Source organism: Nelumbo nucifera, chromosome 1 (genome assembly GCF_055504915.1).
Source record: "Nelumbo nucifera cultivar China Antique chromosome 1, China Antique-T2T, whole genome shotgun sequence".
NCBI classification, from domain to species: Eukaryota; Viridiplantae; Streptophyta; class Magnoliopsida; order Proteales; family Nelumbonaceae; genus Nelumbo; species Nelumbo nucifera.
In genome coordinates, this window is record NC_142649.1 from 127,300,476 (window position 1) to 127,315,798 (window position 15,323).

At 41.1% G+C, this 15,323-nt stretch overlaps 1 protein-coding gene across 2 annotated transcripts in view; it reads right to left on the reverse strand.

Annotated features, from left to right (window-relative positions):
• The window catches only part of LOC104613110 (SCY1-like protein 2 A), a 107,313-nt gene extending 93,740 nt beyond the window's left edge, over positions 1 to 13,573 (reverse strand). The window contains exons 1-2 of one of the 2 annotated variants that reach the window (XM_010280807.3): positions 12,781 to 13,573; positions 4,914 to 5,018 (exon numbers count right to left, since the gene is read on the reverse strand). In XM_010280807.3, the coding sequence (XP_010279109.2) occupies positions 4,914 to 5,018; positions 12,781 to 13,269 (594 nt within the window). In that variant the 5' untranslated portion in view covers positions 13,270 to 13,573. Of the gene's footprint in view, positions 1 to 4,913; positions 5,030 to 12,780 lie in introns of both variants that reach the window. The other variant, XM_010280808.3, reaches the window with a different exon arrangement.
• Positions 13,574 to 15,323: the final 1,750 nt, after the last annotated feature.

Below are 15,323 nucleotides of genomic sequence, written 5' to 3' on the forward strand. Positions count from 1 at the left end.
GGGCAAATCACGGCCTTGGATGGGATCTGGATATACTGTAGGATCAACATGACACAAATTAGCATCAAAAATTAAACCAACAGTGTTATCGAAGTTACCAAAATGCTGAGAAGAAAGAAGGACAAGCGTCTTAGACACAGGAGATTCGGTGCCCTTTTCCTTTTGAAACCACTCCAAACCCCCGACTTCAGTTCTAACTAGTTGGGAGGGCCTCGAAGGATTATTTGACTTGGCCAAACCAGTACTTGTACCCCCTCCCAAAGTATCTTCTGTAATCTCCTAGTTCTCCTGCCGAAACACCAATTTATCACCATGCTCCTGTCTCTCATATGGGATTAGTTCCTTACCCCCTTGGGCACCTCTAATCCCCTCCTGAATAATTGGACGATTCTTCACACCACTAATCGGTGACGGCCGTAAGACAACATCTTTGTTCGTAGTCGAGAGAAGTACGTCTTCAACTTGTGATTTCCCCTTATTTATTGCTACCTCCTTTTCATCAAAGAGTGAACCAATTGAAAATCATCCCCACTCTCTACAATGACCTGAACAGTATCTCCGCCGTCTGAGTTTTTGCTACTGGAATCATCTTCGGAGGAGAGACCATCATCTGAGTTTTCACAATGAACCCAAAGATCCTCTATGCCATCGCCATCATCCTTCCAGTCCGCCTTCGACCTTTCATATCGAGGATTAGGCTTGTTGCGACATCCACTACAGCTGCAAGAGCTTCGAACCAATTTGACTGCCTTGGGATGATGGGGACGATGATAGATCGTAAATGTCGTCCCCCATCGCCCTATTAAAAACCTCGCACATGCTCTTTAAGTTATCACGTGACCTAGTCAGAACAGGTTGTTTAGCTTGTCGATTCGACCCAGGATCAGCGGGTGGACCATCCTTTTTACCCCCCCCCCTCCCTCAAAATATCCACAAACGACGGTTTAGCCCTCGGTCTAACCGAACGATGAAATTCAAAAAAACTTAAAGAACCCATTTTTAATGACTTAAAGCCCGACGGTCCGCCTTCCAAAGCAGAACCGACATTACACTGCTGATTTTCCATAAACTCTTGTCCACTTGGCATCACTCTGGACACGTCACCATCGTCTCCTACCTCCTTGCCTTTCTCCCATAGCACCGTTTCAACTTCCAATGCTAACTAGACTCTCCACCATCGTCCGCCTGAAGAAATCTCAACGAACCTCGGAACTCTCTGAGGATGAGAACCTTGAATCTTGGTCTTAGCGCTTGAAGGGGAGAAAGGTTCACTGCAATGAGTGACCCTCCACAGAGATCTGCCACTCTGGAGAAAACCTCTTGCTTCCAAAGATTGAACGGAAGCCCAATCAGTTTTAATTGAATAACCTCTTCTTCCTCCAACACAAACTCATTGCAAGACAGAAACCAACTCTGCAGCAAGGCCCAACCTTCCCGTGTCTGTATCTTAGCCGCAACCTCAAGAGGGCGACCAAAGTCCAAGATAGCAGCCTTCTTCTCAAACGGGAACAGGAACGCGTGTTCAATCACAGGAATCGTCTTCATGACATCAGCTAGGATTCCATTCCAGTCCACTTCCCCCTGGAGACTTATCACCTTTTTCTTTTCCCAGCCTTCTAAAGGTCCTTCTAATACAAGCTTTGAGCACGCAATAGTTCCACTAACACCTCTTAGATTTTCTTTCTCCTTTTCTCCAACCTGTGAAATTGCTAGGCTCTTATCAGCAGCTACTTCTTGGATAGGGAGGACTGATTTTCTTTCCAATCCCCACCTTCTTTGTTCAAAATCATCGAGAGCACCAGCAATCAAAATCCAACCTTGCTTCTTTTTTCCTTCCGGAATACAAATCACTTGCTTCTTTCCATTTCCAAACGCTTCAGTTAGCTGAATATAGGTACCCCTGTTGTTGCTTTTCTTCTCCACCAAGAATTTCTTCCTGCCTTTCACCAATTCTCCTTTCCATTCAGGCTCTGTGATGGCAAAAATTGTTCCATCAAGGAAACCTTTAAACCAACAGACTGCTTCCCTCCCCAAGACTACGACAGATCTCTTATCTTTTCTAATTTTAATTGCAGAACCTCCTCCGATTTCTTCCAGCAGAAATCTTTTCTTTTCCACAACCATTATCATCCTCCATTTTGTCGCCGGCTGGAATCTTTCCTTTGACGTCATCTTCTCCCCCGTATATTTTAATGATAACATTTAGTGCATTCCTCCAACTTGGGACACCAGACCAGTTGTTCCCCCCTTCTCTCATGACATTGACTTGTGGTTATTTCAGCTTCAGATAACCTATACAGACTTGGACATAGCTCACACAATTTACCTGCTCTGACCAATCGTCCTCCCAAAACCTGATTCTTGCTCCATCTCCAACTGAGAAGCTTGTTACACACTGAGCCCTGAAATCATGGTTGAATTTCATGATCCCCATCCATACACTCACCCCATATGAAGACCACACCTCCCTGGATTCCCACCCAAACCTCATCATCCCATACTTACCCACCACCACTCTTCTCCATAACGAGTTTTCCTCCCTCCCTGAGCCAAATCTCCACAGCCACTTTCCAATCAATGCCTTGTTAAAAAATCTTGACTCTCCTAAAACCCAACCCACCCTTCTCCTTTGGTTTACAAACTTTCCCCCAGCTTACCAAGTGAAACTTCTTTCCCCTACCCTCCCCACACATACTCCTTCCCAAAGAAAATCCCTTTGAATTTTTTAATTCTTTCAGCCACTTGTGACGGAACCCTAAGTAAGGATAAGTAGTAAGTCGGTAGACTTGAGAGAACACTCTTTATTAAGGTTATTCTTCCCCCCAAAGATAAGTATTTTTCCTTCCACCCATCCAGCCTCTTCTCCACTCTTTCCATTACTAGTCTCCATAAAGCACCAGATTTTGAGGCTCTCCCAATCGGCACCCCTAAATATATAAAGGGGAGTTCTCCAATTTTACATTCAAAGGCTTCAGCGCATTCCATCAGAACCTCCCTTTCAGCCCTCCCAACTCCATTCAACACACTTCCACTGCAATAATTCAAGTTGAGCTATCTCCTCCCAAAGAAATTTCAAAGAAGAGTAATATGATGTTAGAGATAACTCCCACTATTTTAAAGCATTCACCTGCATCTTCAATTCACATGCCCTTGCACCATTGAGAGGCAGTGAATAAATCTCAGATGCACTATCCCACACATCCTTAGCAATCTTCTTGAACATGAAATTTCTGCTGATATGAGGCTGCATTGAATTTAAGTAGCCAAGACATCACACCGTCACCATATAGTTCTCATGTGTCCATTTGGGATGACTGGGGTCTTTGGAATCAAACTCCTCACTCCCTGTGATGTAACCCAATTTCCCATGCCCTCCATTCCCGATCTTCATTGATTGAGCCCACTCTAAATGGTCAAACCCATCTAGCCTGACTGTAGTGATCATTCTAACATCTGGAAGTCTCCGCTTCCTCCCATGAGGGTTCCAACCTCTGTAATCTACTTCTGCTTACTTCCACTAGCATCCATCCCACACCAACTACCACCATCTACTTCAAACAATAGCAAACAACTGATTTTGATGAGAAACAGAGCACTCAAACACAAACTCTAACTATATCCCAAGATAGACCAACCCGGGACTACTTGAAGAAGGGAGAAGATATAGTAGGCTAGCCGCTCATTCTAGTGAGCTCAGAAATGTCCAAAAGTCAATCGATCTCAATTTTATGATGTGCTGGGCCTAGAAATACCCAAGCGCCAGTCCCAAACTTGCTCTATACTTCTTACCTCAAATTGATAATGGTTCCCTGACTTCCTCTATGGTTTCTAGCAGCACACTTTCAAAACTCTCTTCAAGACAACAGAAGGCACTAAGAACTTCTCCAAAACACTCCTAGAAGCCAGGTGACAGCAGTGATGATGATTATCACTTCAAACGCTCTTGTATACTGCTAAATACACGAGCCTAAAGAAAGCGAAAAAACTGAAAAACTTGGTTCTGATACCAAGTTGGATGAAAACAGCACCTATATCTTCAAAGAAAATTCAGAGATCAGGTTTAGAAGAAGAGAATTAGGCTGGATCAAGAAGGAAGAGGAAAGAGGAAGAAATAATTGAAGAGAAGAAAGAACTGGATATGTGGTTCTAGAGAATCCCCACTCCTTTTATATTTTCTTTATAATTTCAGTTAAAATTACATAAGTAACCCTAGTGGGGAAGCAGCAATAAGACAGTAATAAAAAACAAATAAATATGAGGTCCATTGGGCCCAACAAGATAACAATAAAAAGAATAAATAAAATAACAATTAAAAAGGCCCAATAACTAAGGCCAGCTGTCAACATTTAACAAATGACATCACTAAGGAATTCTTGTAAAAAAGTATATGCAACTCTTGGATACAGGCATGGTGGGACCTATGAAATGACACTGCAAAACAAAATTAAGCATGGTCCCTACCATATACGTAGGGCATGCTGTTAGTAATTTCAACCCTAAATAAGTGAGAGAAGCCAATATTGTTGTTAATGATGATCAAATTAGATGCCTATATTTAACTAAAAACCTACAAGAAACGTGCAAAAAATTATGAAAATGCTAACTCATCTATTTCATGTAACTCTTTTTTGTACACTACATGATGTCTTTAATGGTCTTCTTCATTCTTGTATCTGTTATTTCTATAATCATTAATAAAATTCTTCCTTCATTAATCAAAAAATTAGTGTATGAGATTAATAATTATTCCCTTAGAAATCCCACAAAAGAATTCATGAATTAAAGTTTGGCATACATTAATGATATATATACATTTAGGCATAAAATATATGCATATATGCATAAATACATACAGAGACAGAGAGACAGTCAAACAGACAGGCAGCGAGAGAGAGAGAGAAGGAAGATGTAACCTCAGGTGAAATAGCCCGATGAATGAGGCGGGCATTGTTGTGAAGAAAATCTAATGATTCTGCAACCTGGAGCAAACCATGTTTCACCTCCAACAATCCCATTTCCTGCAAGAAAGCTTAAAGTATTTTCAGGAAGTTACAAAAATGACAAGGATAAGCCATGCATAAGAGCCAGAACAACCTTAGAGGTAACACCAAGGCTGGTAGTTGGTACTAATTCAGTTGCCCCTGACATAAAATGTTTCAAACAGAATTTGCACTGGTGTTTCTAGAAATTGCTTGGCTAGTCATATGCAAATGATACAGGAAAAGCAGTATTCGAAAATATAGTGCAAGTTCTTTTAATAGTGTATTTAAAATAACAAGGGTTAGGCATACAAGATGCATAGAAGTAAGTAATAATGATCCAAAAAATAGTTTTTGAACTTCAATGTTGAATAAAATTGTATAACAGACATATAAGAACTGGAGTCATGTAATTTCTTTGGTAAGAACATTTTGCATCTGTTTTGGAGCAGCTTCAGTAACCCGAACCAGTGAAGAAGGAAGAAGAAGATGAGGAAGAAGACAAGAGAAAGAGAGAACAGGAGGGTTTAGTCGAAACTGATTAGTCACCCATTCAGTCGACCCCCTAATGTTTATTAGGTTCTAATTACACTTACAAAGACTAAACTGCCCTCACTTAAGTGTGGGGCAGAGTACTCTAATAAAACAGCCACATAAGCAAAGTACTTAACTGACATGAGATTACTAAACTACCCCTATTCGGCTCACTCTAACACTCCCCCTCAAGCTGGAGAATATATGTCATATAATCCCAGCTTGTTACATAGATAGTTCACTTTCCCTGAGTTTAGAGCTTTTGTAAACAAATCTGCCCATTGATCATTTGAGCCCACATGTTCTGTGTTTATCTCTCCAGCAAGGACCTTCTCCCTCACAAAGTGGCAATCAACCTCTATGTGCTTTGTTCTCTCATGAAATACAGGATTGGATGAGATATGGAGTGCAGCTTGGTTGTCACAATACAGTCTCATAGGTTTATCCATGTGAAACCCAATTTCTTGTAGAAGATTCCTCAACCACACTAACTCACAGGTAGTATGTGCCATGGCCCTATACTCAGCTTCAACACTACTTCTGGCCACAACCGTCTGCTTTTTACTCTTCCACGTCACAAGATTTCCTCCAAGAAATGTGCAATAGCCCGTAGTAGATCTTCTATCATTCACTGAGCCTGCCCAGTCTGCATCTGTATACCCCACTACTTCAAGTTTTCCTCCTGGTTTATACAATAGTCCACGGCCTGGGGCTCCTTTCAGATACCTCACAATTCTAAGAATTGCATCCCAGTGAGGTATACGAGGGTTCTGCATGAATTGGCTCACCACACTGACTACAAAGGATATGTCGGGTCTCGTGATAGTCAGATAGTTCAGCTTCCCCACTAATCGTCTATACCTTCCAGGATCTTCAAATACTTCTCCTGTATCACTACCCAACTTAACATTTGGTTCCATAGGGGTCTCAGCCGGTTTTGCACCTAACAGTCATGTTTCTTCCAATAGATCAAGAACATATTTTCTTTGGCACAAATTTACACCTTGTTTTGACCTGGCAACCTCTATTCCCAAGAAATACTTCAATGTTCCAAGATCTTTTGTTTGGAAATGATTTTGCAGAAATACCTTTAATTTGCCAATCCCCAATTTATCACTGCCAGTAATGACAATATCATCCACATAGACCACTAATAGAATCTTCCCAGCTTCTGAGTCATAGCTGAATACCGAGTGATCTACCTGGCACTGCTTCATTCCAAAACTCTTCACCACTTCACTGAACTTCCCAAACCAAGCGCGCGGCGATTGTTTCAACCCATAAATTGCCTTCTTCAATCTGCATACCTTACCATCCTCCCCCTAAGCAACAAACCCAGGTGGTTGCTCCATATATACCTCCTCCACAAGATCACCATGGAGAAAGGCATTCTTTATATCAAGCTGAAACAGAGGCCAATCATACATAACTGCCAGGGAAATTAGTACACGAACAAAACCAATCTTAGCCACCGGAGAGAATGTCTCCATGTAGTCCACTCCATACAACTGTGAGTAACCTTTAGCAATAAGTCTGACCTTCAGACGCTCCACACTACCATCTGGCAAGTATTTCACAGTATACACCCATTTACAGCCCACAGCATGCTTACCAGGTGGGAGAGTAATAAGTTCCCACGTTTGAGTATGTTGAAGAGCAGAAAGTTCCTCCTCCATTGCCCGCCGCCAATCAGGTGAACTGAGAGCTTCTTGAACATTGTTAGGTATGGAAATAGAGGATAAAAGGGAAACAAACTGGCGATGTGAGGTAGAAAGACGAGATAATAAAACAAAATTGGAAATGGGATGGAGGGTAGAACTGCGTTTACCTTTCCGTAAGGCAATGGGTAGGTCAAGGTCTGAAGGTTCAACAATAGGAGCCATGAGAGGATTCACAGATGAGGTAGAAGCTGGACGAGGGGCCGGTGTCGTTCAACGTGTATACACTTGCCGGATTGGTGGACGTTCGGTGGTGATCTGCATGGGATGAGGTGATGAGTCTACTCCAACAACAGCATCTAGAACTGGATCACTGACAGGAAGAGGAAGAGGAAGGACGGGTGGAGACGAAGGCGCTTTAGGACTTGAGAAGAAGGGGACTGACTCAAAAAAGGTGACATCAGGGCAGACATAGCACTTCCGGGTAATGGGATTATAACACTTGTACCCTTTTTGAGTCTGTGAGTAGCCAAGGAAGACACATTTAATTGAGCGTGCATCTAGCTTGTCTATTCCAAGGCTCAGATTGTGGACAAAGCACACACAACCAAAGACACGAGGAATTAATGGGAATGAAGATAAAGTGGGAAACAAGATAGAGAAGGGGGACCGACCATGAAGGATGAAGGAGGGCATCCGATTAATGAGAAAACATGCAGTGAATACAGCATCACTCCAAAACCGTTTAGGAACATTCATGTGGTGAAGAATAGACCGAGCAGTTTCAAGAAGCTGATGGTTCTTCCGTTCAGCTACCCCATTTTGTTGAGGGGTGAATGCACATGATGTCTGATGAATAATGCCATGCTGTTCTAAATACTGTTGAAATGAAGTAAGAAAGTATTCACGACCATTATCTGAATGGAGAATTTTGATTGGAACACCAAATTGTGTGCGTATTTCAGCATGGAGTTTTTGAAAAATGGAAAACAATTCACTTCTTTCTTTCATTAAGTAAAGCCATGTCATTCTTGAACAATCATCAATAAAGGAGACAAAATACTTGTACCCATTATAAGACTCTATTTTGATTGGACCCCAAACATCTGAATGAACCAAAGAAAAAGGACTCAACATACGACTCTCAACTCTTGGACTGAAGGACACACGACGATGTTTCCCAAACTGACATGACTCACATTGCAAAGCTGACAAATGACTCAATGACGGGACCAAAATCTTGAGAGCCTTGAGAGATGGATGTCCTAGTCGGCAATGCCATTGTAGAGGAGTAAGTGAAGTCTGAAGAGCAATTGGAAGATCCATCACTGTCAAGATAATACAATCCACCAGCTTCATGCCCCCCACCAATCTTCTTCCCCGTCTTGAGATCCTGAAAAACACAAGTAGAAGGAAAGAAGGTAACAGAATAGTTAAGAGCTTTGGTTATTTTACTAACAGACATAAGATTGATGGAAACGTAGGGACATATAAAACAGATGATAAGGGCACAGAAGCCATGTCAACATTACCAACACCACATATGGGGGATGAGGACCCATTGGCAAGTGTAATAATTTGTGATGTGGAGGTTTCAGAAAGAGAAGAGAACACACCTGGAGTCCCGGTCATATGATCTGAGGCTCCAGAGTCAATAATCCAGGGAGAGGTTTTAGATGACATGCAAGCAATACCTGATTGGGCAAGTGTGGCAGTGGTATGCTGTGAAGTAGTTTGAAGGAACCGTTCATACTCATCACGCGGTACGCTTACCATCTCCCTCCCAGAGGTAGATGTAGATGTGGGAGGAGTTCGGTCTGCCGGTTTACTGTCACTGATATCAACCTCACCTGCTACAGCATGATTAGCCCATTTAGAGGGAGGGCCATGTAGATCATAACAGAAATTCACTGTGTGTCCCTCTCTACTACAATGAGTACATTTCCTTGTAGAGTTATTCTTCCCTCTTCCACGGCCTCCCCCTGAGTCACGACCACCCCGACTAATCATGGAACTGCCACGGCCTCCTCAGGGAGCATGACCTCCCCCTCTTGTACTATGTCCAACCCCTCTAGCCGTCACAAGTGTTGATCTATCAGACTGTGTGGAGTTCTCTATCTGTCCCAAAAAAATTCTACGAAGCCTTGAGAATACTTCCTCAAGTGTACGAAGAGTAGAGCCCCCCAATATTTGGGCTCTAACTGGTTCATATTCCGACTTCAGCCCCACTAAAAATCTTATAACATCTAGTTGCTCCCTTTGCTGTTGCTGAACTTTAATATCTGGAGTAAGGGGGTGATAGACATTGAGTTCATTCCTTATATTCTTCATGCAGGCATAGTACTCTTCTAGTGTTTTGGTTCCTTGTTGTAAATCAAAATACTCCTAATAAAGTTGATACACTCTTGTTGTATTATCTTGTCCAGAATATAGCTTCTTAGCATGCTCCCATATATCCTTAGCCACATCAAGGAACATAAAGTTGGCACTAATTTTGGGTTCCATACTATTCCACAGCCAAGTCAAGATTTGAGCATCTTCTTGTTCCCAATCATCAAACCCTGGAGAGTCCTCCGGTGGCTTCTCATCTCTTACATGCTTTACTTTCTTCTTTGCCTTGAGAAACACTTCCACTGATTTAGCCCATGGAACATAGTTCTCCCCATTCAGCTTAATTGAGGTCATTTGTACCCCTAGGTAGTCGGAGGAAATTACCACACTAGGTTTCTAATCATTGTAGCCATCTCCTATTGCTGCCATTGTACTCTTTCACAATTGCCTCTAACCTTACTTCTCAGCTACAAGCTGATTGATGTTGTTCACAGTTTGATACTTCAGCACCTATTACAGCCCCTAAACACAACAGTGGGAGCACACACTTGTTCTTCTTCACACTACTGCTGACTTCACACACCTGCGACCCACATAAGCATCACAAGCACCACAACACAACAGTAAGCCCTCTTACAACCACTCAATAAAAAAAATTGTGCATCACAAGCACCACAACATAGTCAAACTGCTACACCCAGTTCAGACTTGTTTAACACACTTAAGAGGGCATTACACAACCACAAGGAGCTTGGCAAGGTCACTGCATTCCACCTTACACCACTCGGCCACCTACAACAGCCCTAACACCACTCAACAACTCACAGCAGCCCTACACCATTCGGCTATTGCACACACAGCCCTTCCTAGGGCAACAATGAACCTAGTTCTCTAGGTTCTAATCAGTACTAACTGATTCTTGAAGGGTTCCTACCCAGAAATACCAGCAACACAAAAGGACTAAATAACCAACCTTCCTTTGAGAGTATCAGCCAACCATTCACTGCTGAAATCACCTTCCTTGATGAAGAAAACTGTGCACAGCAGAGAGCAACGAGCTGTGATGTCTCAGACCTAGGGCGAACCAGCTCTCTCCATTAACTAACCAGAAACGAAGAAGGTGTCACGAACACAGCTGAGATGCTTTACAAGCAGAAGCAGGTCAGAAACCTCGCTCTGATACCATGTTTTGGAACAGCTACAGTAACCCGAACCAGTGAAGAAGGAAGAAGAAGATGAGGAAGAAGACAAGGGAAAGAGAGAACAGGAGGGTTTAGTCGAAACTGATTAGTCACCCATTCAGTCGACCCCCTAATGTTTATTAGGTTCTAATTACACTTATAAAGAATAAACTGCCCTCACTTAAGTGTGGGGCAGAGTACTCTAATAAAACAGCCACATAAGCAAAGTACTTAACTGACATGAGATTACTAAACTACCCCTATTCGGCTCACTCTAACAGTATCCATCCAAAATTTGCATCATAGATTCATACTTACAAGAGTTTGACAAACCAAAATAAATTTAAAATCATCTGAGTTTTTTATAAGCAAATAAAAGGAAGTTTGTTGTGGTGTTTTAAAACCTCCAAGCAATGTACTAAGAAAATGCCTTGTGGCACAGTCTAGAGGCATACAGACCCTTGAAGTATACACATCCAGCCTAGAGGCATATGAGGCATATGCCTCTTGTTCTATTGTATTTCAACCACTTTTTATAATAAAACTGCAATAGATAAACGTGGGCAAACCATTTTATCATGTTCCCCATTATAATATTAAAGTGCTTGAATTACAAAATTGTAATTTAGATGATCATTTATTTTGAGTACGTTCTTCTCTTTGGTGTTACCTTGACATTCAATGAGCTTGTAATCCTTTCCTATTTTTTAATAAAATTTTTCTTTTACTATAAAAAAATGGTAGGGTATCAACCTTCACATCACTGCATAACCCAATTTTATAAGAAAAAGAAAATCAAATATTATTTCACACTTCTGTAAAGCTCTCTGGTATATCATAAGAGACCACTTACCAAAAAAACACATTTGAGTGTAATCTTAGTTCTTAAACAAAGAACTTTCGATAGGACTTCATTTTTTTTGTAGTAAATAAAAAAGGAAATGTTACTAATAAAGAAAAAAGGGGCATCAGCTAGGTGATGAGGAATCACTACAAATCATACTCTACATATAACTCAAAAAGCAGTATACATCTAAGAAGAAAAAACAAAACAAAATTAGCTGCTTGAATCCAACTGGCTAATAATTAGCACCGAGCCTTTGCACCCTCATTCCAGGGCATAGAAAGAAGAAAATTATCATGATTAATTTCTTGGATAATACCTGACATTCTCCAAAAGAGACCTAAATACATTGGAGAAGAGACTTTGCCACATTTAAATCATTCTCACTTAGATTTTTTTTTTCTTTTTCTTTACCATAAACTTTCTTTTAAGGTTAAAGACATTTTCCTTGAAGGAAAGGAAATGGTTCCATATTGTAGCATTTAGTGTAAAGCTAAAAACATGTCATAGTTTTATATAACCACTTAAGAAAGTTCACACTCTGAATATAGCACCAGTATTTTAAGTTAGTATGGTAAGTTGTGTCCTAAACTACATAAGTGAGCAACGAAAGTTTTTGATGTACAATTGTCAGAATGGATCTCTCATTGTCAAGCTTTATCCCGTAAAAAGAAGAATGGTTCGTTTAACCATCCAATGTAGGTAGTTAGTTAACCATGTTTCTCAATGTGTAAGCTGTGAAATAGGCATACCACTGTTGAGCACCCCCATTAGAAAAACTATTTTTTCCATATTAAGGAATACTTAAGGCCGTGGCCTGAATGTAACAATGGATAAAGTGTAATTTTAAGACGAGAGGAAAAGAAAATAAACACCATTGAATTTTACCCACACAATTACCTTGAAGACTAGCAACTACAGCAGGATGAAAAACAAAGTTCTCATGGCAGATCCACCAAAACAATCGGGGGAAAGGAAAGACCAAATTCCCTCACCCAAGAAGATGCAACATGCATGAATTTAAAAATGTAATGAAAAAAAATCACTTGCACGTTGGGAAAAAAAGAAAGCAGCCATGGATCTCTCGATCGAACAAACCAATTTAAATTCCTAAATGTACATACCATAAAGAAAAGCATAGAAGTAGAAACGGGGAAAAATAAAAGAAAGCCCAAACAAAGGAAAAAAAATACAAAATTAAACCAGATCCCCAAATTTTTAGTTGAAAGTCGAAACAAATATCTAAGACCTACCATCTCCTTGAGCTCCTTGGGCACCTTCGCGATATTGTCAACCACACCAAGTGTATTAGCAACAGAAGCAAAGAGCGGCTCAGTAACCATGGCCATCGCATTCTTGTTTTCGTCCAATGCCTGAACCACATGAACAATCCCCGGATGCCGAAGTCGAACCAACCGAGCAGCATCTGCCCGAATTACATCGAAGAAGGCATCTTCCGCAGCCTTGGACAAACCCGCACGAGCGCGGGCCTCGGAGATTGCCCGCTTGTCAAGGACCCACACGCAGAAGATTGGATACTGCGCCGGAGTGGATCCACGGGCCTTGGCGGAGTACAGCTTCCAGGCAAGGCCATGGCCGCCGGATCCAATCTGGTCGAGGAGATCGTAGTCCTGCAGAGGTTTTGGGCCTGTAACTTCTTGGACTGTAGTATGAACCGTCTTCTCAATCACAGCTGCGGTCTTCGCAAGAGCCTGAGTTAAGGTTTTCATGTTCAGAGCCATGGCTGAGAAGCTCTACCGGAGAAAAAGAGAGAATTTGAATCAAATTTGACAAAATTGCTAGGGCTTTGACTCGAGGGAGAAGATGACTTGGTGGGGGGGAAGGGATCAAACTGATTCAAACATCAACTTCTGCGTCGCTTCCACCCACTCTCTCCCTCCCCCTTCCTCGCTGTCTCTTCCTCCCTACGAGAATTCATTTCCTTTGCTCCCGACAGTGTTTTTACTTCTTTACTTTTGTTTGCCAACCAACTAAAATGTACGTGGTCATTCGCCGCCTCATTATACTTGCGAGTGCTCGCATGTAATCACCGAGTCATCGTATTAAAGTAAGGGGCCTGTTTGGTAGGCCTTCGGTGTTGATCGAGTTGTATGGACTGAAATTGAATCACTTCAAGAAAAAAGCTACTACAATTAACTCTATTGGAAAGTTGATTTAGAGGCTTACATTAGCGCTTCTGTGTGACGCTTCCATTACAAAGTCAGAAATTTCTACATAAAAGCCCTCCAAATGAGCACTGCCCACTCTCAAAAAGCAATTTGAAATTAATTACAGTGGAAAGTCAATTTCATAGCTGAATTAAAAGCATACTTGAGCTTTCAAGACTTTTCACCAAATATAACTTGGATGGCTTCCCGTGTCCGTGTGGGGTTTATATTGCAAAATCAAAAACTGTTGCATGAAAGCCGTCCCAAACAGGCAATAACTTGCTATTAAGCCGCTTTGGGAAAACCACCAAAAAACGCTTTAAATGAAAGTATTTTCTTTTTTTCAATTTTTTTTTCTAAAACACGACTGATTTGAGTTTTCTCATGCGAGGCCCACCTGACAAATCAGCTTCTCATAAGAGGCGCCCCACAACGTCCTACAGCACATCTCAGTCGTGTATTGCGAATATATATATAAAATGATGAATCATCATCAGGAGATGATTCTAATATACGGCTGAAATGTGCTGTGGGGCGCCTCCTTGGGGGGCTGATTTGAAGTCCAGCGTGAAAGCGCTTCCGATTTCAAACCGGCACTGACACCCGCTGTTTTTCATTTTCTTTATTGGAAACAATTTTGTTTGCTTCAACATCCTAACGCAAACGTGGTGCAATGCATAAAATGAGAAGCTGCGTGCTTGCCTGTGGCGTTGAGAAATTAAGGCAGCTTCAGTACTCAGTAGTATAGAAACTGTGAATCACGCCACACTAATTACAGAATGTTTTTCAACATGTTCCTGTGATATATCATATATGTATTTTTTTCAATGTTTTAAAACTGATCTGGAATCGGACCATTCTAACCACCAGTTTTTAGGTTGACGGTTTGACCGTTTGGTTTGAATGGGTGGTCCATTCTAATCAAAAAATAAAAATTAATCAATATAATGAAAATAAAAACCAATGCTAAGAGAACGGGACCGGGTATAGAACCGGTGAAGAGAGAATTTCAAAGGTCAAAAGTTCGATCAGGATCAAACCATGACGGCGTGGCATATACATATATATACTATGGGTCATATAAATACTCTATATAATATATTTTACAACTTTTAATGTATTTAAATATGGTGGATGGATGGTAAGTTGGGGGGTGCATTCAGTGCAATCATGCTAATTTCATACTGCTACACTCACTACGATCGATTTCATTGCGTGAACTACTCTCTCTGTTCGCTACGCTCTCTCCTACATCAGTGCTTCGCTACGCTCGTGTAGCAGTAACAACAGGAGCCCTAAAAGGCCAAAAAGGCCATTTTAGGGTGTGTTATTGCTTGCGTCAACATAGGGTATTACATTAGGATTTTAAACACACCTTCTAAAATGCGTGCATATCAATATAATATGTACAATAAATAGTGGTAATTAACTAATCTATGAAAATAATAGGTAGATTAGTGGAAATTAACTAATCTATAAAAATAAGAGGTATTGGGTTCAAATATTATTAACAACATTTTAAAATTTTACTTATGTATGGATATGGGAGGTTTCATTAAACCGGGACCAGTTCACTGTTTTTCCAAATAAATTGGTCGATCAGTTGGTTTTTAGCGAATTTTGAGCAA